We start from the raw sequence: 27,960 nt of genomic DNA, 5'->3' as shown, positions 1-27,960 counted from the left end.
TTAAAGAGGAGCCCAATGGTTAAAATAGCGAAATTATCCTCTCCAAGCTCGATTTTCGGGTAAACGCGCATGTCTCCTGCCCAAAGACTAGAACCCCGACTTGGATCAAACCCGAGTTTTAGGATAGTTCCATCCCTCTATATTGGCATACCGCTGAGAGCAATCATCTCTATCGCCTAATTACTCGCGTGTCACGTCATTAAAGCGGAGCCCAATGGTTAAAATAGCAAAATTATCCTCTCCAAGCTCGATTTTCGGGTAAACGCGCATGTCTCCTGCCCAAAGACTAGAACCCCGACTTGGATCAAACCCGAGTTATAGGATAGTTCCATCCCTCTATATTGGCATACCGCTGAGAGCAATCATCTCTATCGCCTAATTACTCGCGTGTCACGTCATTAAAGAGGAGCCCAATGGTTAAAATAGCGAAATTATCCTCTCCAAGCTCGATTTTCGGGTAAACGCGCATGTCTCCTGCCCAAAGACTAGAACCCCGACTTGGATGAAACCCAAGTTTTAGGATCGTTCCATACCCCTATATTGGCATACCGCTGAGAGCAATCATCTCTATTGCCTAATTACTCGCGTGTCACGTTATTAAAGAGAAGCCCAATGGTTACAATAGCGAAATTATCCTCTCCAAGCTCGATTTTCGGGTAAACGCGCATGTCTCCTGCCCAAAGACTAGAACCCCGACTTGGATCAAACCCAAGTTTTAGGATAGTTCCATACCCCTATATTGGCATACCGCTGAGAGCAATCATCTCTATTGCCTAATTACTCGCGTGTCACGTCATTAAAGAGGAGCCCAATGGTTACAATAGCGAAATTATACTCTCCAAGCTCGATTTTCGGGTAAACGCGCATGTCTCCTGCCCAAAGACTAGAACCCCGACTTGGATCAAACCCGAGTTTTAGGATAGTTCCATACCCCTATATTGGCATACCGCTGAGAGCAATCATCTCTATTGCCTAATTACTCGCGTGTCACGTGTGGGGCATTCAAGTTTTGTTTGCACACGACTTACAAACAGGAAGATATTTGATCCATGTTTTCGAAGGCGCGTGAATTGTTTATTTCCATCTTTTAATATTATATTTTTTAACACATTGTTGTTTCATGCAACAATAATTTTCTTAAAGCTTTTGTATCGCTCTGATTTAACTGTAGCGAGGTTGTCACCGAACCACCCGCACCCATGATATGAGAATGCAGTTTGGTTTCGATCCGTTCTGAATCAATAAAAAAAGAAGCGGTCTTTGTCTTGTTTTCGGTTTTGTGTGGGTCCGGTTCGACAATCTACTCGAGAAGCCCAGGCTCACGCTCAGAGATAAAATATAATGCTTTTATTACTTTTCTCGTGAAGGAAAAATGGCAATTTTAACGCGAAACTCAAGTTTGTAAGTTTGGCGGTTTTATGTTACATCTGTGGTTTTGCACTGCCAACCGTCAAAAACGGCGGTGCTGTTTTCGCACTGGCCTTGAGTCAAACTTGCAGCTTGTTTCATGTTCTCCCGCGTGCGGGGGAGGGGAGGGAGGAGAGAAAGAGCTTCGTTTTTTTTTTTTTATATATATATATATAATGCTTTTTTTAAGATATTTTAGCTGAGACATAATCCTTTCCGAGAGGCCGCTGGAGGAAGCTACCTGGCGCCACTGTGTTTTCTGTTGCAGCGTTTTGGAAAAGATTGCGTCCGCTACGGTTCCTAGCAAACTGACCCTGAGCACGGAGCAAGGAGTGTTTAGTAAAGGGGTGGGGGGTGCAACGATTTCAAGATTAAAAGGACTTGCATCTTGTCATTTTTATGTTGTTTATCGGGTGCCGGAGGATAGAGAAAAAATCTCCTTCATTAAAAAACGTCGCGATTCCGCTGCCTAATCGCAAAGCAAATGTCGAGCTCTCCCCCCCCCCCCCCCCCTTCCCCCTGGAGCCGAGAGTGGCAGCCGAAGGCATTACGGCAAAAAGCTTACGTGACCTCGCTCTCGCCTCTAAGCTGCAGCTTAACGCCCGCTAATGTCAGCAGAGAGAGGGAGAGGAAGCGGGCGTCCTCCGAGAGAGCACACGGGAAGCTACACGGCACCTCGAGTTACGTGAGTAGAAGGGGGACCAGGTGTGACCCTGAAGACTGGGAGTGAGTTGAGGGGTGCGAAATATGCCAATATTTACCTTTTTTTTTTTTTTTTTTTTTACACAACAACCAGGACACGCAGGCGAAATCGTTTTTTTGTTCTTTATTTAGAAGTGTCTGTGGCGACTTCCCAAAATGTTTGACTGAAGTCCGGAATTCGTTGCATCCCCCTTTCCCCCTTTATTGTCGTGAAAAGGACAGTTCTGACCTTTTTTTTATATAAACATTTCTTTACAAAAGAAAAAAAGGAACTTTTTTTATTATTTAATATATTGTTTTTCGAAGACCGGTTACGCCGAATCTTTTTAAGAACTTCCCTAAAACATCGACATCTGATTGTGCGCTTTAAGGAACGCCGTTGCTGCAGCACATAACTTTTTTCGTGCTTGAGCATTGTTCTCGTGATTCCTCGTATCGGGCGCATCTCTACCCTTTCACCGCTACTCCCCGAGATATTCGCATTAAACGGGGGGTCTATCCTGCCAAGGTAGCACGCCCCCTGTCTGGTCTCTAATTTTTATTCTTCTAATCCAATTTTCCTACCGCCAGTGACATGTACACCTTGAGCGTCATGAACTACTACGTCGATTTCTCACTCCTCATTTAAATAAATAAAATTACTCTTTTTTGACGTCAAACAAAATTGAGGCGCAATCCAACTGAACACCTTTTTGCCGGAAGCACCCTCTGCAATTGTAAACTTCAATCTTACAATGACAGTAAAAAATATAATTTGTGACAGCGCTGGGAAATATATAGGGAGCGAACAAGTAAAGCCACAATAAAACCTGGCTTGGCTTCTTGCCTTTGACTAGTGAATGAGGATACTTATGCGTGCATTTATATTGAGTTGTTTATTATTTTATCAAAGATATTTTTCTTGCTATCCAACTTTTGTTAGAATCGCATCACGCAGAGTATAAAATTCACGCACAAACTTTTTTTTTTTGTTGCTGGTTGTGTTTGTATTTTACGTCCGTCAACAACTGACTCCAGTGTGCCACATTCGCCTCGAGAAGCACGCCAGTCATTGATAGAAATTAACCGTTCATACTACAAACACAAAAGCTTCCAAGTCAAGACGGAAGACAGACAACCGGAAGCAGCGCTACTTTTCGGAAATTTTACTACGCGGTCACTCTAAAACGCCAAGCGTGCAGTCTTCAGAAATCATTCGGTGCTCATTTCCGCCTAGCGTAGGGCAGGCGGAGGTGTGGATTTACTGTGCGCGTTAAGGTCGGCGCTCCTTCACTCCTACTCCGACGCTCCGAGTTTCATACTCCGAGCGCCGCAACTAAACGACGAATAGCGTACAGGAGCGCGACACACCGAGGCTGCGGTCCAAACCTACTCGAATGGATCCGAGTTACCCTGGCGGATTATGTCACGTGACAACAAAAAATAAAGAAACGCTGGACGCAGGTAGGTTTTCGATAACCACCTTTACCCTAGAGTTAGATCAAGTAAGTTTTGTAACACGGCCAGAAACTATCGACGGGCCACACGAGCTCCTTCCGACCGTGGTTACAAATGGCAGAAGCCGAAAATATTTCGAAGATAAATATATAGGCCCGTGTGGAGCGGCAGAGTCTAAAGCAAGAGAGACGGCGACGTTTTGAAGTTTCTACGAACGTTTTAATGTTCCTGAAAGGTTTGAAGACTCGCTTCGTGCTCGTATGTGGAAGGTTATCTCAGCACTCCTTGTTATCGTGCTACTCGAGCCACCGCTGCTGGAGGAGCTGCTCGAGCAACTTGAAGACGAACTGTCATCAAGCAGCAGCAGCAGTAAAGCGGGCAGCACTTCGCGAGCGGCCACCCCAATTCTTTCGAGGCGAGATGCGAGATGCCCGGCGAGAAAGGAAGCCACGTGTTCGCGCCGAAGGCTGGCCTGGTCGAATCCACAGAAATCGGAGGAGCGGCTTTTCTCGGATTCAGACCAAGAGCTGTAGTGGGAGCTGATCCGAAAAGACGAGCGGAACACGTCCGTCTCGATCCCGATCGCCCAGTGAAATAGGCGGTCTCGGCGCGCTCCAAAACAACTAGTGGAGTTCGCCATAAGGCAAGGCTTCTTAAGCACACTCTAAAAAAATCCCGTGAGTCTGCTTTCCCGCACAACACTCGGAGAGCCAATCACCGCAACTTACGGAGGCAGCTCAGCGAATGACAATGCCGAAACATATGTTTAGATCAAAAAGCGCAGATGGAGTTGTGACATTAAGCAATGCAAGCGTGACGTTTTGCATTGCTTAATGTCACAACTCAGACTGCGTTTTTCGGTCGAAACATATGTTTCGGTATCGTCATTCGCTGAAGTTACTCCGTAAGTTGCGGTGATTGGCTATCCGAGTTTTGTGCGTGAAAGTAGACGCACGGGACTTTTTTTAGAGTGCATGCGAGTCACTTGGCAATACATCATTCTAAGAAATGCCTGCGCGTCCACTTGTCCGTAAAACACTCGAAGAGCCAATCTCTGCAATCGACAAAATCAGCGCAGCGAATGATGAGGCGGAACATCTGTTTATGCCTCAAAGTTAAGTCTGCTCTGTGGCATTACGCGCTGCAAGCATGACGCAATTCGCATTGCGTACTGCCACAGCGCAGACTCCATTTTTAAGTCTAAACGGATTTTCCGCCTCATCATTCGCTGAACTGATTTCGTAGTTCGCAGAGATTGGCTCCTTGAGTGTTTTGCTGGTAACCAGATGCGCAGGCATTTCTTAGAGGGAAGGATAATGCTGTGTTGAAATTGGTGCCGCGGAAAAAGCATCTGTTATCGAAGCTAAAAGTTACAAAACTAATGCCTTTAATTCGTGTGTATGACTATTTAGATATCGCGGCTATTTTCAGGCATGCAAGGGGCAACAGGTCTCTAACCTGAGGAATTGAAATTTAGCCGACTTAGTACGACTGCTAGCCTGGGGACATTAACATGCCTCGCGCAGCAGTGAAACACGACCAGATGCGGGTGCGATGCTATACACTGTTTCATTTTAGAGGCATACTGAACCAAACAATTTAGTGTCTATAATAAGTGCCGAACGACCTTTCCATGAGCCAGCAGCCGCCCCTGTGCGGATGCACTCGCAACGAAATTGATGTCATAGTACCCCATTCGCGCTCAAGATGACAGTGAAATGTATGGGCTTTAGGCCTAGTCAGAATAAAGACAGGCTTTTCATCTCCAAAAGTAAAACCTACGTGCTTGTTAGACCAATTAGTCGCTTACCTTTTACACCAGACCCCGCTGTGGAGATGAAAAGCTTGTCACTATTCTTCGTTTCTCTGGAGCCCAGACATTTCACCGTCATCTTAAGCGTGAATGGGGGACTATGACGTCAATTTCGTTGCGTAAGCTCGCGCACACCGGCGGCTGCTGGCTCGTGGAAAGATTGTGAGCCAATTACTATAGACACTAAAATCCAGCATCCCTTTTAGTGCGAGCGAAACCGAAGCTAGACGCTCGAGCATACTGCCCTGAACAGTGCTTGCGCTGCACGAGTGCACGTGCTTAGCAAATTTAAAGAGGGGAGCTCGCACTCGTAGCTTCTGCGCTCACACTTGAAGTGAAAGCGAGTATTACTCGCGCTTTGAATGTTGCCAAGCACGCGCACGTGCAGAGCAAGCATCATCCCGGGCCCCACGCTCGCGCTTGAAGCGAGCGCGTATCGAGAGCTCGCCCTGCAGAACCCGAAGATCATGAGTTTAGTCATTTTGTCCCGACCCTGCCCGTTTGAATCTGGATGAGCCTCGTACCGCCGTGCAGTTGTGTATCACTACTGGTTACTGCTCGTTACAAAATACAGTCTGTACTCTCTTGGGCTGGTCCGCAGCGGACACTATGAGCCGTCTCGGTCAATCGAGCACAATCGGCGGGACACGCGGTTTCGCTTTCTCCATGTCGTTCTGCCAAGCCGGGATGTCAGTGACACGTCATCAGCGGTCAATATGCTCCAATGGATCATAGCGTTTGCTGCGGTCTATTTTAGGGTGAAACGGATTATAAGTCATACAGCAATGGTTAAATTTCTTATCAACATCGTAGAGGCAACTAACAAGCGGCAGTCGCCACTTGAATATTCGACAAGCATTGCGCTGTCTAAATATCCAGAAACATTCAGTTAGGATTCCAAAGATGCAACGGTGCTTGTGGTTGACTTCAGCTTCCCAAGGTCCTGCGTTCGATCTCTGGCGTGTCGCTTGAGCTGACGAATTTGGCCACTGGGCAGGATTAGCTCGTATTAGCTGGGACCCCCCCTCCCCCCCCCCCCCCCCGCCAAAAAAAAAAAAAAAAGAAAAAAAAAGCTTCCCTCTTTTTATTTTTAGAAGGACACTTCCCCTCCCCCTTTTTTTCTCTCTCTCTCCTAAGGTGGCAAGGGGAAAAGGGGAAAGGGTGCGAGAAAGGGTTCTCTTCGCTCGGCCTTGCTACGATCGAGGCGCCACGTGGCGACGGTCGTTACAACTAAGATGGGATGTCCAAAAATCCTGGCCTTGCCCGCGTTTTTGTCTTGTCCGTGATCTGCGCGTTATGATACTGGTTCATGGGACGTGCAAGTTGATCCCGCGTGTTTATTGCATCGTAGAATGCGAGTCTGCTGAGTCCACAATATTTTTCCCCGTGGCATGCGCGTTAGCAGTGGGTTCCTGAGTTTTTTGTCCGCGATCTGCAAACGTGATATCTGTTCCTGTGACATACGAATTATCCTAAATGTTAGTTGCACTGTGAAATGCAAATCTGCTGCATCCGTGATTTGCGGCATCGGTTCCCATAACATACGAGTTTGCAGCAGGTTACCGCATGACCTTCGCATTGTGTACTGCGTTTGCATGTTTCTAATGCGCACATCTTGCGCGTTAGAATCTGTGAAAGAGGCCGGCAAACCGGTTGCCGCCGTCGCTCATAGATGGTGGTAGCTGTCCAGAGCTTTGTGTCAACATTTGTTTGGTACCAAACACGATCCTCGGGAACCTAGCCCTTAACAGCACCGCTGTAAAAAAAAAACAGATACACACCGTGGTTCTTTTTCATCTACCGCACCGCCACTTTGGCTAGGCGCGCTGCAAACGCCAGCAATGATACACCATCACTGCAGAGGTGGTGGCAGGCATCGGCTACGCCAGCACTGCGGAGCACAAAACTTCAAGGAACTGATTGCAAATAATCCTGGGTCCACCGATCAAGTTTGTTTAACTGAATTATTAACTACATTCCAGAATTCGTTCAACTGAAATATTTTTGCGCAAATGCATAGGAAAACCACCGGGGCTTTTTTAAAAGTTCGTTATTCTGAAATTTTCGTTAAACCGACGTTCGCCAAAGTGAGGGTTTACTGTACATTCAGTCTTGTCACGAATGTCAACTTCACAAGGCAAAGTTCAAGCAAGCTACAGACGTAATGGCAACTCCAGAGTGCCGAAAGGAACCATTTGGGGTTGTCCACCTGAATTTCGCAGAGTTGAAAGAGAAGAGCGAAGGAGTAAAACAGACGCAAGCATTTCTCATCTGTATTGATGAATGCACAAGAATGGTAGCTATACGAGCTGGAAGAGAAGATGCGAACAGCATCATGGCTCTACTAAACCGAGAAATGTTGAAGAACAACAAGGTAATCAAATCCGACAATGGACCAGCCTTCGGAAGCAAGAAGCTCAAACAATGAGCAAGACAGCAAGGTATTTCACTCAAGTTTTCTGCACCATATCATCCAGCAGCCTTGCTGAATGAGCAATTCTGGACATTAAGCAATACGTGAAAATGTACCCAGTTTTCCAGGAGGCTCGAAGTGCTGTCTCGAAGTAGCTGTGTCTCACCACAACAGATTGTACACGAGGGGCCTGGGATGTAGCCCGATCTTTGCTGCCACTGGGAAAGTTCCCTTTCTATCGGCCGATCCTAAGCCGAGTTTAACAGAGAAATTGCAACTGACAGAAATACGCAAAACAGGCGCTGCAAAACAAAAGTACAGGGGCAACCTGAAACAAAACTTTGATAGAAAAATACAACACCTCGATACCAAACCTAAAGGTTCATCATCTCGTTCTCGTCAGAAAAGGAAATCCTCAGTCAAGCGCCAGTCTTTTCCGGGCCTTACCGCGTTGCGAAAACTGCTGCACAGCATACTGAAGACGATTTGGTACTTGGACCTTAACGAGACGACGGAGACTGCCTGAACTGGAAATGTTTGCCAGTATAATCCCCGAACGGATAACTTCTGAAGTACGGGGTAGTGAAGCGAGCCTGGTAATAAAAGAAGAGGATGACGATCAAGAATGGCGGGGAGGAGAAGAAAGAAGAAGCAAGATAGAATAAACAGGTCTAATTAACTTCCCCAGTGTGGCCAAAATTTGTAGACGACTACAACTGAGAAGCTGCCAGTGCACCACCGTATGTACATACTTCTGCGCAATATAACACCCCAATTGACAAACGGTGGCGGCAAGTTAGCCGCTCCAGTAAACCCAATACAGCATTTGATATGACGAAAAGCGGATCGCTATCACCAGATGCGTAGTCAAAAAGCAGCTCGATTGACAAAGCTCCCGTATATAATTCAAACACCTACCGCAAAACCTGTCCAAGAACACCCTTGCCATTGCTGTTTTAAGTTGGTACATGTCTTCAAAAAAATTGCTGGCTTACACCTCTTAAAACAAATTGTCAGATTCATAAATCTTTTTTCTTTTACAGCAGAGCTGTTAAGGGCTAGGTTCCCCAGGATCGTGTCCGTGTATGTCGACACAAACCTACCTGGAAAGCTACCGCCATCTATAAGCGACAACAGCAAGCACACAACCAGTATGGTTTCCGCCGTCGCTCGTAGATGGCGGCAACCTTTCCAGCTATAATAGAAGAATGGATAGTTGGGCGCGCTGGTGGGAATTCATCGTAGGAAACAGCGCGAAAAACAGACGACGACGAAGAAGCACACAGTGTATCGAGTACAGCTCAGCTGGTCTTCCTTCTTCATGAGAGTGGAAGGGCTGAACATTTTTTTTGCAAATTTAAAAAAAATTATTTTTCTTAAGCTTTAGATTATTAGTTACAAGACTTGCACTCACCACAACCTTGAACCAGACCAGCTCCCCATCTCTCTTCTGGAGGTGTGGAGGCACGTACATCTCATTTCCTGGAAACAAAACACACCCAAGGTTCAAGAAACAACTTCCCAAGGGCCCCAAATGAGCGGAACCACCAAACGCTCCCAGGGCACCTCGTTCTGCTGCCGAGTTGTCCAAACTACAAACACCACGTGCGCAGACTTATGCCGCAGTTGTCCAAACGTCGTCGAACGTCGTAGACGCCAAAATGTCGCGAAGAGTTTGGTGCAGAGGACACTTGTGCCTGGCACACGCCTGCCCCAATCCCGCCCGTCGTTGCGTAAATGATCACATGACATCTCATACCACGTGACGGCCATGCTCTTGGCGGCCCGAGGCCAATGTTGCCGGACGGAGCCGAAGTTTCGGTTTCGATTTCCGCTTGTGTTTAAAATTTGATTTAAAAATATATATACCATTTTTCGTGAAGCAAACAACGTAGTGTCTTTTACTAGGGCTTTTTAATGTGAAATCATTCATTATCCTGAAATCTTTGGAATTGAGCGGAGTTGCCCTTTAACTGCGGAATAGGGCTTTTGGCGCCACTCGTCTGACTGCAGACTGACATAGACTTGGCAAAAAAGACCTAACAGACCAATTACCCAAGCAAAGGAGAATGCTGGGAAAGTAGGTACAAATGCTCGCAGTATCGGTAAAGAAGATTTGAAATCAGTAATTGTAATGCGCCGTTGACAAACGCTCGTGCAAAGTGCCGCTTGCTCTTAGGTTTCAGTCTCGGAACACTTGTACTGGACATGCTGCAGACACCAGCATGTCCAGCGAGTGAAACTACGCTCACAACATGCCTCTCGATGCCCAGTAATTTAGCGAAAGGTCTACCAATGCCGGCACGGCTGAACGACCGACGTGTTGACAATCGAGCCACCTTGAATCGACAAAAACCGTGACGAGCGTGTTTGTGCACAACTGAGTCAACAAAACCACTAAAGGAGCCACACAGGCGTCCACCTTGGTACCACAATGTTTGTGCATTCGTTCGCACAAATAAGGGGCGTGCTACGTCGCACCGGGAGTGTTGTAACTGTCACTTTTCTGAGTGAAAACAGCCGCCATTCGTTGTTGGCTCGACGGACTTTAATAACGTCAATCCGGCCTGTCAGCGTGGATGTACAAAAAGGTGCTTGCGGGCACACTCTGCAAAATAGTGACAAACCTTAGGTGTGACTAGAGTAGATAAAAAAGCGTAGCTTTGGAGCGACGACACTCCTGCCACCATGGTACTTAAAATCATTGTCGTCAGTCACCTAAACCTGCAGGGGTTGCGTTTCCGTCCCCTAGAAACCCACAACAAAGGAAAATGCAACAGAGGAGTCCGCAACAAAGGAAACAATTTTCTAAATATAACGATCGTCAAGTGCACCTGGTTCGCACCGAGCACCAAAATGGCGGTGTCCGCAAGACGGTCCGGGAAGGGAGCGCCGGTGCTCTAAGCATAGCAGTGGCTCGAGGTACGACAACAATCGGCAAAATTGTGCTATCTGCCACCACTGCCAGATCAACGCCCACGTGCAAACACCAGGCGCCTGCACTTTCCCGGTGCTAACTACAGCATACTCCATTGCATTCCAGTGCTACGATTTCCTCTAAACGTGTCCCTTACCCGGCCTCCTCTCGTTGCCTCCGCCACGCTTCCTCCGGTTGCGGTTGTACGGTCCATACGGCTTGCTGCAGACAAGGAAAGCACACGTGTCAGCCCAGCTGAGTTTGACCTAGGGGTGGGGAGACCGACTCACAATCTTCCCCTCATGTTGTCGGGCAGGTTGCCGCCACCACCGAGCATGTCGATGTCGTCGTCGTCATCCTGAAACCTTGCCCTGTCTCCGCCTGCGTCTCTTCGACCTGGTAGAGAACGAAACCAAGTAGCAATATCATAAGCAATCTGAGTCAGACTGGACCACCAAATAGCTTCCAAAGCTTGAAAGTGATTTGTTCGGGGAGTCTCAAGCTGACGGTGAAAAATCACGTGGCTTAAACGTTCGGTCAAGCTGGGCGATGAGCAACAGTTTTTATCGAAATATGGCAGGGAAATTGTGACGTCACATTACAAGGCATCATCGCGGGACAACACAATGTAACATGGCACTGTGATATCACGTGACACTTTGCTTCTTGTTGCAGCAGCTACGAGGTCAAACCAACAGCTTCGCTCCTTTAATGATGCACTCTCCCGTGGCCTTGCTGCAGTGTGACTGACGGCACCGAGAGCAAGCAAGGTCTGGGGAAGGCTCCCACATAAAGTTATTGCTTTAAAAAAAATAGTCATTCAAGAAATACTCTTCTCCGAGTAAAAACTGATCTTTAGATAGGGCACACCGTAGCCAAAGTGTTCAACATTGGCGGAGGCGACATTATGTTGGCGGCTACAGTAACAGCTGCCGATCTCGTGACGTGACAGGTCCAACCTCTGGCTTAAAGGACACATGCAAAGGAAAAAAACATTTTTTTTAAACGGCTTAGATGGAAAACGGACGCCATAAAACGATTTTACAACGAAGAAAAAAAATTTTTAGAGCTATATTTACGGCGCAAAACGAATTTGTAGTTGGCGCCCGCGGGCACCGCGGAAAAGTGGTCCGTATTTATCACGTGACTGGTTCTTATTTATCACGTGGTGCTTGCGTTCTTTCGGAAGCTTCCTATGGCCTCTAAAAGTAACGTACTCATCTTTGTTTGAAGTACAACAAAAAACTAAGATGAATAAGTAACTTTTAGAGCCCAAAGGAAACTCCTGAAAAAGCGCCAGCAGACGTGATAGACCTGTGCGCCGGTCAGACGACGGCGGCGGCGCCCCGAAGCAGACGAACTTGTGCGGCGGCGGCGACGGCGGCGTGGAGAAACGCGTTGAAGCGGCGTTCGCACAACGCTCAGCGTGCGGCGGCGACGCAGCGCGGCGGCGCGCGGGCCTACCACGTGACCAGCGGCGGCTCCCGCGAGCGCCAACTACAAATTCGTATAGCGCCGTAAATATAGCTCTAAAATTTTTTTTTTCTTCGTTGTAAAATTGTTTTATGACATCCTTTTTCCATCTAAGCTGTCTAAAAAAAAATGTTTTTTTCCTTTGCATGTGTCCTTTAAGGTGGGACGAGGTACAACAGGAGCTGCCCAGGCAGCTGATTGATTCTCTACCAAAATCAAGGAGCAAGCTTCGAATCACCACTTTTTTGTCAGAATAGCACCACGTTGTGGCAAAAGCCTGAAGCATTTCAAAGTTGTGCAGCCGGAAGTACCTCGATGCAGTTGTGTTTGTCTTACGGGTAGTGACGTGTGCGCCAATGCACGAGGCCTGCTTACTTGAAGCTTCAGGCCGTCACGAGGCCTGTGCCTCGCATGGCCCTTGGAAGCAAAAAGTGGCACTGAACTGAAATGAGCAGCCCTTGGAAGGAAATGGCGGCCTGGCACTCGCGCGTGGCGAGTGCCTTAAGCATCTGCACAACAATGGTTACTTGTAAGAAATGTGAAGCATGCATTTTATCTAGGCGCTTGGATGGTCCACTTTAAAAGCGGCTTGTGTCAGGGGCCCTCTCGAAACCGAAAGCTGCATTTTTGCATGGCCAAGCTCACGACGTTGGAGAAAGGTTCCCAAGGCACAAACGCAGAGAAACAAAATCTGGCAACACGATTTGAAGCCCACTGCTTGATAATTGAAGAGAGATAACATATCAGTGATGAGATTGGTTCGAGTCATTTTGGAGCACCTTGGAGCAGCCAGGAGGTCAATTTCGGAGCATAAAAAAAATTGATTGGAGCACAAGCAGACCCTTCATTCTACTGTGAATACTATTTCAAGACTCATAACTTGGCATGTAAAAAAAAAAAAAAAAAAAAAACAAAAACAAAAAAAAAAAAAACAGTGCTTTAAATTCGCCTTTTCATTTCTGTGCAGCAATTTGTTAAAATCTATAGCAAAGCATAAAATTAAATTTCAAAGGTAATTTAGTTCTGCACTTTAGCTGCATCCTACATCTGGAGATTTATGATGATGAATAGTAAGCATGTGGAAAATAAATATGTCATAAAAATACAGCTAAACTTATTAATGGTATTCTCCAGTTTTCATTCCACTACTAAGTCAATTTAATTTAAATCTAAACTTTATTGACTCTGTTCACAAGCATTTGGGGGCCTACCTAGAGGTGTTAACTAAACATACAAAAAAAAAAAAAAACTCTGGCGCAGCCCAGCTATAGACCTTTTCTTCAAGGGCGCTGCCATCTTGAATTGTTGTCACTTCCAGTATGGGCGAAAACAATGTTTTGCTGTCGCCACGCCAGTAGAAGGAAGACACTTAGGATATAAGCGTAACCGTCACACATTATCGTTTTGCCTCCCCCTTATTTTTGTACTAGTTACAGGTTGAAACGTCTTAGTATTTTTCCGTCGCCCACACCAGATATGCCTATTAGGTGGCAGGGGACAAGAGTACAAGAAAAAGGTCTATACCTAATCCCTGTGATTCATCAACCACTTCCCAATACCCAAGTTCAAACCCTTCACTAAATCTCAATAAAAAAATAAAATAAAAAAAGACTGACAAATGATGTGTGCAACTTGTCAGAATGTTGCAGTCACATATAAACTATTAACTGTAACAATCTGGCAGTGTAGAGATGACTAAGCCATTAGTTTCTGTTCTGATAAAATGAAATGAGCTTTTGGTGCAGCGTTGGCACAAATTACCCGCATTCCGGGTAAAATGTGGTAGGGTGTATGTAGCAGGGTAACCACTTTGGCGCAAATGGTGCAGCAATCAGATCACTGACATATTCAACGATCAGTCGCCCGAAAAAACTGACTGCACCGACCCCTTTGCACATGTCGTGACTAGTCCGTAGAAACAATGGCCACTGTAGTTGGCGACGACTCTACCACAGGCGTCAGCTTTCCGCCTTCGACAACACTTGGTAGCATACACAGTCAAAACCCAGCTGAAGACAATGCGGGGTGCAAGTTCGTCTGCTTCTTGCATAGGTGTTGCGATGATGTCCGAATGCCGAGCTCTAATTGGCCGATTGAAAAAAATAGTTGGTAGACCTCAAGGCACCTACCACTGAGGTCTACCCACTATTCTTTCCATGAAAGCCAATCAGAGCTCGACGTCGTCCTGACGTCACCACCCCACCTGCGCAAGAAGCAGACGACTTGCTCTTCGCATAAGTGTGAGCCTATGCGGAAACAGGACAGTTCCGCTCCATCAAATTTTGGCACCTGTGTGCTGCCGCCACTAAGTCGTGGTCACACCACTCACACACGGTACAGGACAGTATGCACACACTGTCACATTGGTCACACAAAAAGTGTGCAGACATGTTCGAAGCATACGCATGTACGAATAAAACATGCTTCGAACATGCTCGAGACATGTCTGTAGATAATGACAGTGATGTGATTGGCCTAAGCCATTTTGGAGCACTTCTCAAAGCAGCCAAAACAGTGTTTTGGAGCAACAAGTGTGGCCTTTGGAACAACCAAAACAGTGTTTTCAAGCAGCAGAAGTGGCTTTTGGAGCAGCCAAGACAATGTTTCGGAGCAGAGAAAGTGGCTTTTGAAGCAGATATTCTTAGAAAAATAAAAATATTAGTTTTAAGTACTTAAAAACATTTTAAAATGTTTTAAACATTAAAAAAACCCTTAAAAAACTTTTTTTTTTTTTTTAAATTTCAGTGTCTTTTTTGTAAGAGTGGACAGCCCAATTCCCTATCATACTAAAAACATAAAAATATACAAACTGAAAAAACAGTGGCCCGTCGACGGTATCTCCTTTAAGAAGCCCCGTCTGAAGTCATTGAGTTTGCAACAAGTGCGATCGTACTCACCGTAGGTGTTGTAAGCGCCGGTGGGTGCCCTGAACTTCTGGCGGACGAAGCGCTTCAGGATAGGACCCCCAAAGCCTCCTCGGTTGCCCATCCTTCCGCCCCGATTGTTTCCTCTTCCGCGGCCACCGTTTCCGACGCTGCCGCCGCCACCGCTGCCGCCACCGCCGCCGCGATCGTCGTGACCTGTAACGGGATGACCTGATTGCATCACTCGCAGCTGCACTATTTGGGTCGAGTTCCTCATCAAGGAGTTCTGCCAATAGGCATCTTGGAAACTGGACGATTGGCACAACTGCGCTACCATTCATGACCTTTTTCCCTGCAGAGAGCGAACCACCTGCAACACTATGGGTCATGCTACGTCACGTTGAACTGATGAAACTGAGACATGGCAGCTGCGTTTTGTTCACGTTTCAACGTGTGTTCAACATGTCTGAAATCCAAACCTGTCGGGTTTACGACAAATGGCCCGACAGATGTGAAACGGTGCCCTTTGTACCCGTGCTTGAGGAGACATATTGTATCTAATGACAATTTTGTGGCAAATTCAAAATCCCAGGACGCTTGATTTAGAGAGGGTTGTGCTTGGAAACTTGGATGTACTGTGGAAAACCTGATATAGAACAGTCTGAATTAGCCATATGATTACAATTTGTTTTATCAAGATTAATCTCGGTAGAGAATTCACATTTGGTAACCATTCCATTAGGCGTGGTTTTTGGTTTACAGTTCATTTGCTCACTGCAAAGCAAGCACATGGCAGGGGTGTTTTATGGGTATAGTTATACAGATATGTTTTGTGTACCATGTGCATATGCACAAAGCTGGTTGTCCGGGGTTTTTTTTTTTCTTCTCGTCAATGTTCCAACACGCGAGGGTTCAAATGCAGTAACACAGACTTACAGAGTAGTGTTAAGAGTTTCCTCAAGGTTTCAGAGGACTTGGCTGTAAGTAACACGTTACGAATGTAGCGACTCATGCCCCTTCAAAGGAATTATTATTAGTCTGCAAGCCAATTGCTTCCAGTTTTATAAAGAAAACTGCTTTCAACATGATGGCAGCTTGCGCTTAGCAAGAGGGTTGTTTGAAATGCTCACTACTCCTTTGCAGCAGGTTTTTTGCTTTCTATCCCGGTCTTGACCTAACCAGGTTTGTGTCAAAGAGTTGTAATAGAGTCCCCAATTGTTAGCAGTACTTTCTGTGCAGTGACATAAGAATTCAGTGGCAGTATCATCATCATCTAAGTGTTCAACATGTGCAGTAGCTCAAGTGGTTAAGTATAGCGTGGCTGCCGCGCTTGGCCAGACACTCTTTGCCTCCCGTTGTTTGTTTGCTGCCAGCTCCTGCCTCCTACTGTACTGCAAGACTGCAGTGGTACTAGTTCTCTTTTGCAGCAATTTCTGTAAAGTGACCTGAAAATGCTATGGTTAATATCGTCACAGGGTACACTGCGTATGATGCACTGGAGTGTCACCGCCACTGCCGAGCTGCTTCGCTGGACGTCGTCTGCTTTGTACTGAGTAAAGGAATGAAAGCTGCCTCCTAAAACAATCCCTTTAAAGCTGTTTTTGCTCATTTGCAAATTGTAGCACCCTTGCCAGGCCTTGCCTGTGTGGTCAGTCACGCCGTACGTCAGGCAAACAATGACTGCCTTGTCCTATCCGACATGAAGGCGTCACAGTCACCACCGTGACCTACCCTTGCCCGTTTCTCCTTGAATTAGAAAAGCGAACAGGATGTTTGTTTTCAGCAGGGTGCACAGATGTGCAGAGCAGTACACTTTTAAAGGGAACACCGGATTGTGTGGCTGCCGCTCAGCAGAGCGCCGGCTCCAAGAACTCGTCGAAGCTTGGCACAGACGCAGAGAGCACAAGAGGTGGTGTATGTCATGCGTCCTCTACGGCGCAGATGCAGTGTGCAAAATAGGGGTGGCATAGCTGTTGACGCACGGCACACACCAGCCACATCTACGCTAAACTTCCGTGGGCGGCGGCAGTTGACATTGTGCGGAGCACAAGCCACGCGTTCTGGCGTTCCTTTTAAAAGTGGACTACTCTGTGCATGGCTTGCAATTGTTGTTACCACACCGTACCAATGGTCATTTCTACTTGTTCCTGCCAAGCAAAGCAAATGCGATGGTGCAAAATATTTGCCGCAGAAGGTAAGCGCGTTGCAGCAAGGATCTTCACAACGGCCGCCGACGTGGTGTCAGTGCATGCATAGATACTACCCTGACCGAGCGCCCATTCCACTCATTGGGATGGAGCACATGCTTACAGGTAAGGCAAAAGATCTCTGTTAGGTCACTACTCGACATGCCTACTAGCGACGCGGATTCGAGTAAGCAGGTCTTTGTCCAAAATGTATGCAGGGTGATTCAATGAGAGGCCCGGCTCTTTAAATCGACCGCAAAATTCGGTTTCATAACCTATCGCGCTACGACTTTGTGCAGCGTTGCCCACAAATGGTGCATTTTTTTGCAAAATTTGCAAAGAGCGAACTTACCTGAGGAAAGAGTAAAGAAAGAAAAAAGCTTAGCTCCTATGGAAATGCAGCGACGCCACTGGTCTTCAAACAACACGGCGCCGTTTCGCACGGGAGACAAGAGATGGCGCAGCGAACGCCGCCAACAAACAAGCATACGGCGCCGAAAGCCAGGGTCTTTAGCAGACAATCTTTTCGACTCAAAAACGGCGCGTTCCGCAGGCGGCGACAGTCGCAGAAACAAAAACAGGAGCGGTAACAACAAGAAACTGCAGTTTCTTGTCTGCTAAAGACGCCGGCTCTCGGCATCATATGCTCGTTCATTGGCGGCAGTTGGCGTCACAACTGCTTGCGCCATCTCTTGTCTCCCGTGCGAAACGGCGCCGTGTTGTTTGAAGACCAGTGGCTTCGCTGCGTTTCCATAGGAGCTAAGCCGTTTTCTTTCTTTACTTTTCCCTCAGGTAAGTTCGCTCTTTGCAAATTTTACAAAAAAAGAAAAAAAAAAAGAATTATCTGTGGGCAACGCTGCACAAAGTCGTAGCGCGATAGGTTAAGAAAACGAATTTTGCGGTCTATTTAAAGAGCCTGGCCTCTCCTTGAATCACCCTGTAGGTTCGAGAGTCACGTGCAAAAGGACTTGGCGCACAAGATGCGGTGAAGGTGAGGGGGCACCACGATCGAAGTTTTCCAAAGACACCTGCTGACATAAGGCCGTTCTTGTCACCTAGGACAAGATGTCCGATTTGACCAGTGCTCCTATGACGAGTTTTCCTGTAACGAGTGGGCTCGCTTCCAAGCAACATACATGCGTGCGATGCAAAAATATCGACATCCCTACTCACAAGATGCAAAGAACGGGGCTATGTGCTGTCATTTTTTTCTTTTGTACGTGTGTAAACGTGTGGACGACCGTTGGCGAATTGGACCTTCATGATAACATTGCTTTGCCATCTTTCCAGTTTGCGGAGACCGTTAGGCTTAGATCATGCGGTTGCCTTACCGTAGAAAGCGTGTCCTCCTCTTGATCCCCGACTTGACATGGCGATAAGCCCGATCTAGAGTTTGTTATAGTTCATAAAACGTGCCGTTATTTCAATCTATAAGCAAAACACGTGGTAACACGAGGAAACGAGATCTGCAATCGCCTTATCTGCTACACTAACATCAGCGACCAACACAAGCACGGCTTGGATTGGATTGGACTGTTGTAGCTGGTTGTGCCTTTAGACCTTTACGATTACGGTGTTGCACAGTTTTTCCAACCTAGTGATTCACCAAAACAGTGTGTAAAATAACAAAAACGTAACAATATAAATTCAAAAGCAAAAATTTTTTTTTTACAATTTGTTTAAAGTACGCCAATGTTGGCGAACTTTAGAAAAGCAGCGTCAGTAACCATGGCCTCAAACATGTCGGTTTCGAAACCGAAACTAAACAAAATCGTTCACAGTTTTACCCACTGGTTTTGCTGGTTTCACTGAAGTTCTCTTTTGGAAGGGGTCGTGTTTTTTATGTAGTAATTAAGAGCACATCGGTGAGCGATGCATTGAATAAATAGAGAGTGAAATGATCGGCTTTAACCTATTCGAACGAATAGAAGCATGCCGTTTTCTTTTGTTCAGAATTCGGTTATGACCAACATGTGTTAGTATTTTTCTCATCGTGTGACTTGGTGTGACCACGCTAGTCACAAAGTCAATACTAGGATGACTTTGGGACTACTAGCGTGCCCACTTGTGCCTTTTCGGGGGTGCAATGGGGGACAGCGGGGCTTGGGCCGCCGGCGGGGCACCGCGAAGCGGCGTGTACGGGCGGTTCAGGTAGGTTAATATTTTTAATAGACCATCCGCAGACTGTCGCCGCGAAGCGGCGTAAACGTTTACGCAGCTTCGCCCCAGTGATACACCCGCCATCCCCTACAACGCCTCCGAAAAGGGCGACCCACTTGTGACTCACTTATTGAGTGGTCAGACAGCTTGGGACCATGCTATGCTCGAAAAAAAGGGGGGTTAAAAAATATTTCAAGGTGTAATGTTTGGCCAGCCCTGTGGGTTAAATAAATATCATCATATGAGCTCCACGTGATATTTGAGAGGTGCACAAGTGACGCGTTGTCACTTGGTACGCCAGATAGGCTGAGCTAGCTGAACGCCAATCCTCTACAATTAATCGAATTTAGAAACCGGGTAGTGTGATGTCTAGATAAATTAATGAAATCATTTTGTCAACAGGCTACCCCCATTAAAGGCCCGCTCAGACGGGGCAACTTTCTCTGCAATTGGGGTTGCTGGCAGGTTGTTCGCTATTGCTTTCCCTATAGATCGACACGATTGCTGAGATCGGAAGCGGCTCAAAACAAGCGAGCAACTCGGAGCAATTTGAAGACGTCTGAAGCGGCAGCAGGCCAACCAGGGACGCGATATTTTCACGTGATACCCCGTGCCGGTGATGATGATAACTAAAGACATGGTTCTGCTCTGACGTTAATCGTTTTTGGAAATAAATTGTTTTAGAAAGAGGAGTTAGTATACTCAACGCCATTTAAATGTATAAAAACACGTTTATAGCTCTTAACTGTCTGTGTAAATAGTGCAAGAAACATAAAATTTAATGGTGACGACGGAAAATTGCATCAACTCTTTTCTGCGTGTGAGCACGGGGGCTCATCGAGGGAAATCTGAAATAATTGAGAAATATTTTTTTTTAATCACCGCACAAAAATTGACACTTTTGACTTCTTTTTTTTAAATTTCTGAAACCTTTTGGACGCAATTTCAAAGCCACTTAAGATACTTGAGAGAATTTTTTTCGTTAAAAATGAACAAAGCAATACCTTTTCCGTATACAAACATTTTCACCCTAAAATCTTATTTCTAATAAGTGCTGAACATCGCTAAAAATGCCTAAATATAAAAAAGTTGAGCAAGAGACCAAGTTCGCCATTTTATTTTACTTTAACTGCACATTTAAATAAACTATGTCTTAGGTCGCGTGCTTTACACATAAAAATATTTACGTTGTAGCAAATTAATTTTTTTTTTTTACACCTGTGGCCTTCAAAATTGCGTCTGCGCGTAATCGTAATTCCTCCTCCTCCGAAACGCTATTTTTTTTTTTTTTTACAAAAACAAGGAAGCTTGATTTTTAAAGTAAGGTCTTTTTTGTGTTATGCTACCTCATATAGACCAACACACCGCCCCGACGTCACGCAGATGCGGCGGCGCTGTCGACGGCACTGCGCATGCGCAGACGCTTCACTCCTCCCGAATTTGGTTTCTGCGCACGCGCAGTGCCCACACCTTATGTAAGCAAATACGGGCTTGTTTATAAACAGCGTGTTAGTTTATAAAACTTAATTGAAAACAAAACAAAAAAGAAGTTAGACATTTACGAATCTCTGTAACGGGAAATTAGAGCGCAGCTCTTGAGGAGGAGCAGGGGACAGTATAGAGGGGAGAGTATGCCCTTCCTCCTCCCCTCCTTTCCTACTTCCCTTCCCCTCCTCTTCCACTCCTCTCCTCCCCCTCTTCCTCCTTTCTACCCCCTCCTCCCCTCCTCCTCCTCTTCCCCTCCTCCATACCTTGCACTCCACGTCGTCCGCATGTGACGTAAATTTTCCCGCTAAATCAATAAATAAATAAATAAATGATACTATTTTTATTACTTGACCAGAAAAAAAGTACAGAATCAGGCCTGCCAAAGCCACACCGGGCTTGTCTGGCAGCGCCTGGCAGTCAGTGAAACGAAACTGCACAGATATAGTCAGCAAAAAATGAAACAGAAACAAAACACAACATTCATTAAACAATATTAAAAACTAATACTTCTTAAGGTATTTCTTTTTTATGTTATGCATTTTAGAAGGAAGTTTGTTGAAGATTGCTGGCATGTAATACTTACGAATTCGTTTTCCAAATTTTGTTGAGCATCGAGGTATACAGTAAGAGTATTTGGGTCTAAGATAACGCGGCGGAATGTACGGGGTTTTAAATTGGCTAGCCCAATAGTGCCTGTGAACAATAGTTTCTATCAGAAGTGAGCTAAAGTGTGGAAAGCCCAATACTTTAAATACATCGACATCCTTCTCTAGACACAGGTCATATGAAATATTTTTTAACAAAGAACGTAAAAGGCAGTTAATTCTATCTTGCCAGCGAAGAGCACAATGACCGTAAACAGTCACACCATACCGAAGCACACTATATACAAGGGCATGAACAACAACCTTTCGTACCGAAAGATGCATCAAATATCGGATATTATACAACATACAACATACTGCACGAAGTTTCTTACAAACATGCAAAAGATGAGAATTCCTCGCAAGATCGCCGTCAAAAAACACTCCAAGGTATTTCACAGAAGATTTATCTTTTACAGGAACACAATCACAATGCAAACAATCTGTCGTATGCAACAATAAAGAATAAGTTAGAGAAACTTTCTTTAGAGGGCTGTGGAAACAAATAAGCTGAGTTTTAGAAGCATTAATTAAAATTAAATTAGCTGCAAACCAGTTCATAACTTTAATAGCCGCAGATTATAAAGCTGACATAGCTTCTAAAGAGTTGGACGTTCTGGCTAACAGGACAGTATCGTCGGCATACTGAAATAAAGAAATTGGCACAACTTTATGTAGGTCATTAACATAAATATTAAATAAAAGCGGACTTAAAATTGAACCCTGTGGGACACCAGCTTTGATAAGAGAAAATTCGCTTTGAAACTGTCCAACAGACACACACTGACGCCTATTTTGCAAAAAGTTCTCCAGCAGCCGTAGGAAAGAACCACGGAAACCTAACATTGAAAGCTTTGTCAGTAAAATATCGTGACAAACCCCATCAAAAGCCTTGCTAACGTCCAAAAAAAAAAAAAAAAAAGCGCATAGGCCGCCTGATTACGTTAAAAAGATAAATTAACCTCATCAGAAAAATCTTTCAGCAGCATTTGGGTACCTCGGCCTTGTAAAAATCCGTACTGATAGGGTGAGAGAATATTATGTTTATCTGAAAAGCTTGTCATGACTCTCCACAAATGTTTCTCTAATATCTTAGCAAGACAAGGTAAGATCGAAATCGGACGGTAATTTTCTACATTATTTCGCGCTCCACCCTTGAACAAGGGAATGATCAGCGCAGTTTTCATTTTTAATAAGATGATGCCATTAGAGATCACATTATTCAAGAGAGAGAGCAAAACCGTTTTAATTATTTCGTAATTTCTGCCCAAAACATTAACTGAGATGCCGTCAATCCAAGGGGATTTGTTGGGTTTCAGATTAAAAAGCAGCGATTTAAGATCGTTTTCAGTAAGGAAAGGGAGGTAAGCCGAGCCCAATACACTATCCTGTAAGTACAAAAGTCTGGATGCTGCCTCTCGACACCCGATACTTCAGAAAAAAAAAAAATATTGAAATCTTTGACTGCAGTCTGCCATCAGTAGTAAAGTTTGAGAGAACAGAACTATCTTTATTAGTAACATATGTCTTTGCACCACTGAGACTATTGACAAGCAACCAAGCTTTTTTTAATGTCGAAACGAGCGTCTCTAAATTCATTTCTAAAGTACTTTCGTTTAGCTAGACGAATCATAGCATTCACCTTGTTCCTAGATTGCTTGAAATTCAACCGCAGCGAAATGCAACCGGGGGATCGCTTTGACTGGACCCAGAGCAAGTCTTTTTCTTTTATCGCTACGAGAATCTCAGCCGACATCCATTTCTGGTCTTGTTTACGTTGCTTAATTTTTATCATACGAGTAGCCGCTCGTTTAAAGAGATTCATCTGGGCTACAAACTGCTCGTAAATATCAACTGGAGACACAGTTAGTAAAAAAGAATTCCAGTCATGCTCCGTTATAAGTTTATCAAAGAGCCTAGGCTCAACAATTGAAAATTCTTTCTCCGAGATGATAGTAGTCGACGTATGCGGTTGTGTTCATGAGCAACAAACAAAATAATGATGTGGCGGGAAAAAAAAAAAATGCAGCGGAGAAACTGAATTTGTTCATAGGTGACGTGACACCAAGTCACGTGACGTCAATTTCCCCGCTAAATTTAGTGGGAAAATTGATATTACAATTGAATTTACAAGCACACAACATTGAAACATTGGCGCCTCGATATACATTTCAAATACAAGTATTTGAAATACGTATTTTAAATACTTTGTGTATTTTGCATTTGTATTTAATTACAAATTGGGTAATGCATTTGACGTGTGTATTTAAATACTAAAACGTGAGTATTTTAAATACAATTTTGTGGGCGAAAATACATCCCTCAAATTTATTGTCACTGTCCAGAGCAGGAAGAAAACCAGGGATGGGCAGTATTTCAAATACAAGTATTTGAAATACGTATTTCCAATACTTTGTGTATTTTGCATTTGTATTTAATTACAAATTGGGTAATGTATTTGACGTGTGTATTTAAATACTAAAACATTTGTATTTCAAATACAATTGTAATTAAATACAATTTTGTGGGCGAAAATACATCCCTCAAATTTATTGTCACTGTTCAGAGCAGGAAGAAAACTACGTTCTGCACCGAATGCAGTGTCTCTCAATCAAGCACAAGCGTTTAGTGACTTTGTGATTACGGTGCTAGTCCAGGGCAAGAATAGTGACGAAATCGACGTTCACAGGCAGACTGGCTAAATAAGTGCCTGTGACAACTTGTGATGCTTTCTAGCCTGATTTCCCTCCATATTTTTGCCTGGAACATTCTAAATGCGCGGGTCGTCCAGATTTTTGTAACTGGTGCGAGTTGCAACAATAACAAATTCTCTAGCTAGTGCTGCGCGTCTTGGTCATCTCGGTTCTTTGTTGGTCTCTATACCAAAATGTAATTGACAAAAAAAGCTGCTTGAAGCTCTGCACTTCTTTCACCTATTACGTACAAGCTGATTACATTTTTTTGTGATTACATTTCTATTACGTTACTAGAGCCTCGAACACTAACTCCCGAGTGTGCAATGCAAAATTAAAATGAGATACCCGGAAACCCGTTGCAGGTGCCCTGAAGTCGCTGACGCAAATTTTGAGGAATGTATTTGGAAAAGTATTTGAAGGAGACCAAATACATTTGGTTGTATTTGTATCTTGTATTTAAATGCTTTTTTGGAAATGTAATTAGATTTGTAGTTAAATACATTTTTGACGAAGTATTTTGTATTTGTATTTCGATACATATTTGCATGTATTTTGCCCATCCCTGAAGAAAACTATTTTCTGCACCGAATGCAGCGTCTCTCAATCTAGCACAAGCGTTTAGTGACTTTCTGATTACGGTGCTAGTCCAGGGCAAGAATAGTGACGAAATCGACGTTCACAGGCAGACTGGCTAAATAAGTGCCTGTGACAACTTGTGATGCTTCCCAGCCTGCTTTCCATCCATATTTTTGCCTGGAACATTCTAAATGCGCGGGTCGTCCAGATTTTCGTAACTGGTGCGAGTTGCAACAATACAAAATTCTCTGGCTAGTGCTGCGCGTCTTGGTCGTCTCTGTTCTTTGTTGGTCTATACCGAAATGTAATCGAGAAAAAAAGCTGCTTGAAGCTCTGTACTTTTTTTCACCTATTACGTCTAAGCTTATTACATTTTTTTGTTATTATATTTCTATTGCGTTACTAGAGCCTCGCACACTAACTCCCGAGTGTGCGATGCAAAATTAAAATGAGATACACAGAAACCCGCTGCAAGTGCCCTGAAGTCGCTGACGCAAATTTTGAGGAATGTATTTGAAAAAGTATTTAGAGGAGACCAAATGCATTTGGTTGTATTTGTATCTTGTACTTAAATGCTTTTTTGGAAATGTAATTAGATTTGTAATTAAATACATTTTTGACTAAGTATTTTGTATTTTTATTTCGATACATATTTGCATGTATTTTGCCCATCTCTGGCTGTCGCTCGGTCAGTCGCGCGACGAGGCAAACCGCATGGAAACAACGGGAGCAAACGACCAAGACGGTGAGCGACGTTTTCTAGAATCCCAGGAACGGAGCGACGCGACGGGCGACAGAAAGAAATCTCCGTCGCTCGTCGCTGACTCTCATCGTTGTCGCCACCACTCGTCTCGTCGCACGCTAAATCGCTTACATGCGGGTCGGCTTTACGGAAACGAGCGCGCACATGCAGCGAGAAGCACGACTGGATAGCCTTACTGCGTCGGTTGAAATTTGCATATGTCGCAATTTTGTAGACTGCCCATTACTAGCGAGAAAAACGTCAGAATGAGATGAACTTATATGGGTCTCTGAAGCCATTCTCTTTTATCGTCGATCCACTCGCTGTCCGATTCCATTTCATAAATACGAAAATACAAGAGCTGTGTTGAAATATAGATATCAAATGATTAAATGAAAGCCCGAGATATCGAAAAGACCGAAAGAAAACACACAATTTCAACGCGGAACGTAAAAGTACACGAAAACAAAGCTCCGGTAGTGGCCTGCGCAGCACACAACGCGGAGGAATGGCGAGCAACTGAAGGTCGGCTATGGCGGCAGGGTCACGTGACGTCAAGATGGCGGCGCCCATGAAATGTTGCCTGAAAGAGTCTATTAGTTTTAAAGCGAGCGGCGCTCACTCACCGGAGTACCGCCATGTTTCCCCGCATCCCTACCGAGCCCCAGTCACGTGATTTCAAAATCCCTCTCCTAGGTACTGTGGCTAACTTTAGCCGCGGTCAGCGCTTCGAGCAAATGGGCCCTGACGTCACCTGACCTATACGCCAGTTCAGTTTCTTCACTAAATTTAGCGGCATAGTTGATGTCACGTGACTTGTACACCAATTCAGTTTCCCCGTTATATTTAGCGGGAAAATTGATGTCACGTGACCTTACACCAATTCATTTTACCCGCTATTTCCGGTGAGAAAAATCGATGTCACGTGACCTGGCGTAACGCGGCCTCTACGCCCAGTTCACCTTCTTTACTCGCTAAATATTGTGAGGAATTTATGTCACATGAGCTTTACTCCAATTCAGTTTCCCCTGACCACGTCAAAATAACCTAATTCATACACTCTAAGAAAATAATTGTGTCGGGGAATCAAACGGCATTTCAACAACCATCATGAAAGATTACACCCTATCCTGGCGAACCTCCTCTCTTAGTAAGAGAGAGAGCGCTTGTGGAGTGAGCGGTGGAGTGTCATATGGGAACCTTGAGTAACTCCTGCCCGCTCCCCATTGGCCACTGGCTGCCCCTCCCGCACCCTCTTCTTCCCGACAAGTATTGACAGCCCGCCACCAGGCGGCACGAGACGAGTGTTCTGCCAAATACGCAACAAAAGTATTTAAGATAAGATAATAAATGCCTATTTGAAAATGCATTTAGAATAGTATTGAAGTTACTTGTATTACGAACTATCTTGAGTAGAGTACAAATACATTGAGAAACAGGATTGTAAACCTGAGACTGGGGCAGAAAGAGAACACAACAGAAGGTAGTAAAAGAGGAGGCAACGTCTCAACGTTGCCTCCTCTTTTACTACCTTCTGTTGTGTTCTATTTCTGCCCCAGTCTCAGGTTTACAATCATGTTCAACTTACACCAGCTCGCCTGCACTCTGACTATTTTTACATTGAGAAAGTGATTGAATTACATGCGAAGATCCTCGGCAAGTAGGTTGCGAGCATGGTGCTACAAGAATAAACAATTCAAAAAGGGGTGCTCTACTTGTGATGACTTCGCCGAAAATTACATTCTGCTGTGATCTTTAGGACTTTCAAGAACCGACTTAGCTGCTGCAATCGAAGTGTAGTTTAAAATAATTCGGGACATGCAACATAATGGGTACCAAAACATTTTAGGAACTAGGGGGACTCGTGTATTGTAGGCATGACAACCGGCGTGATTTAGTTTGGCACTAGGCTCGGCCCATGGCGCAGTTTGTAATATCCCCCCTACCGACAAATCCAGTATAACCTTTCACTATCCGGATTATGGAACCGGAAATTTGTTTCTGGAAACCCGAAATCCAGATTGCAGACAAAAGAATAATTTCTGAAAACCTAAATTCCAGATAGAGTCCAGATAAAATCCAGATAGATTTCCGGTTCCATAATCCGGATAGCGAAGTGTTATACCGGATTTTTCGGTAAGGCCGTGACGCGATTCGGCAGACTTGACGCATATCCCTAACCACCGAGCTAGAAGCTGATCAACCAGCCAGACTTGATGATGAGTACGCGAGTGAACGACAAACGTGCAAGCTCAGGAAAAACATCGGCTAGAGGAAAACAGCCTCTTTCGCCGGTCAACAACCAAGAGCAATTTTTTTGCCTTCCCAGCCAAGGGCGAGGGGGAGCGCCTGCTTCAAACTGTCAAGAAATAGATTAAGAAAATATAAGTAACCCAAGAGGGTGCCCACGAAACTGCTTTCAATCATTGGCTCCACCTGGCG

The 27,960-nt window shown here is 45.0% G+C and overlaps 1 protein-coding gene across 1 annotated transcript in view; it reads right to left on the bottom strand.

The window, feature by feature from the left end:
* Nucleotides 1-18,722, bottom strand: part of LOC8026679 (nuclear RNA export factor 1) — an 87,346-nt gene extending 68,624 nt beyond the window's left edge. The window contains exons 1-5 of the mRNA XM_040498951.2: nucleotides 18,544-18,722; nucleotides 15,060-15,242; nucleotides 10,980-11,085; nucleotides 10,847-10,911; nucleotides 9,187-9,254 (exon numbers count right to left, since the gene is read on the bottom strand). Coding sequence (XP_040354885.1) covers nucleotides 9,187-9,254; nucleotides 10,847-10,911; nucleotides 10,980-11,085; nucleotides 15,060-15,242; nucleotides 18,544-18,583 — 462 coding nt within the window. The 5' untranslated portion in view covers nucleotides 18,584-18,722. The remainder of the gene's footprint in view (nucleotides 1-9,186; nucleotides 9,255-10,846; nucleotides 10,912-10,979; nucleotides 11,086-15,059; nucleotides 15,243-18,543) is intronic.
* Nucleotides 18,723-27,960: the final 9,238 nt, after the last annotated feature.

The sequence above is a fragment of the Ixodes scapularis genome, unplaced genomic scaffold, assembly GCF_016920785.2.
Source record: "Ixodes scapularis isolate PalLabHiFi unplaced genomic scaffold, ASM1692078v2 PGA_scaffold10__122_contigs__length_95168666, whole genome shotgun sequence".
In the NCBI taxonomy this organism is placed as follows: domain Eukaryota; kingdom Metazoa; phylum Arthropoda; class Arachnida; order Ixodida; family Ixodidae; genus Ixodes; species Ixodes scapularis.
The sequence above is the reverse complement of the archived record's forward strand: the minus strand, read 5'-3'. Positions and strand labels throughout refer to the sequence as shown.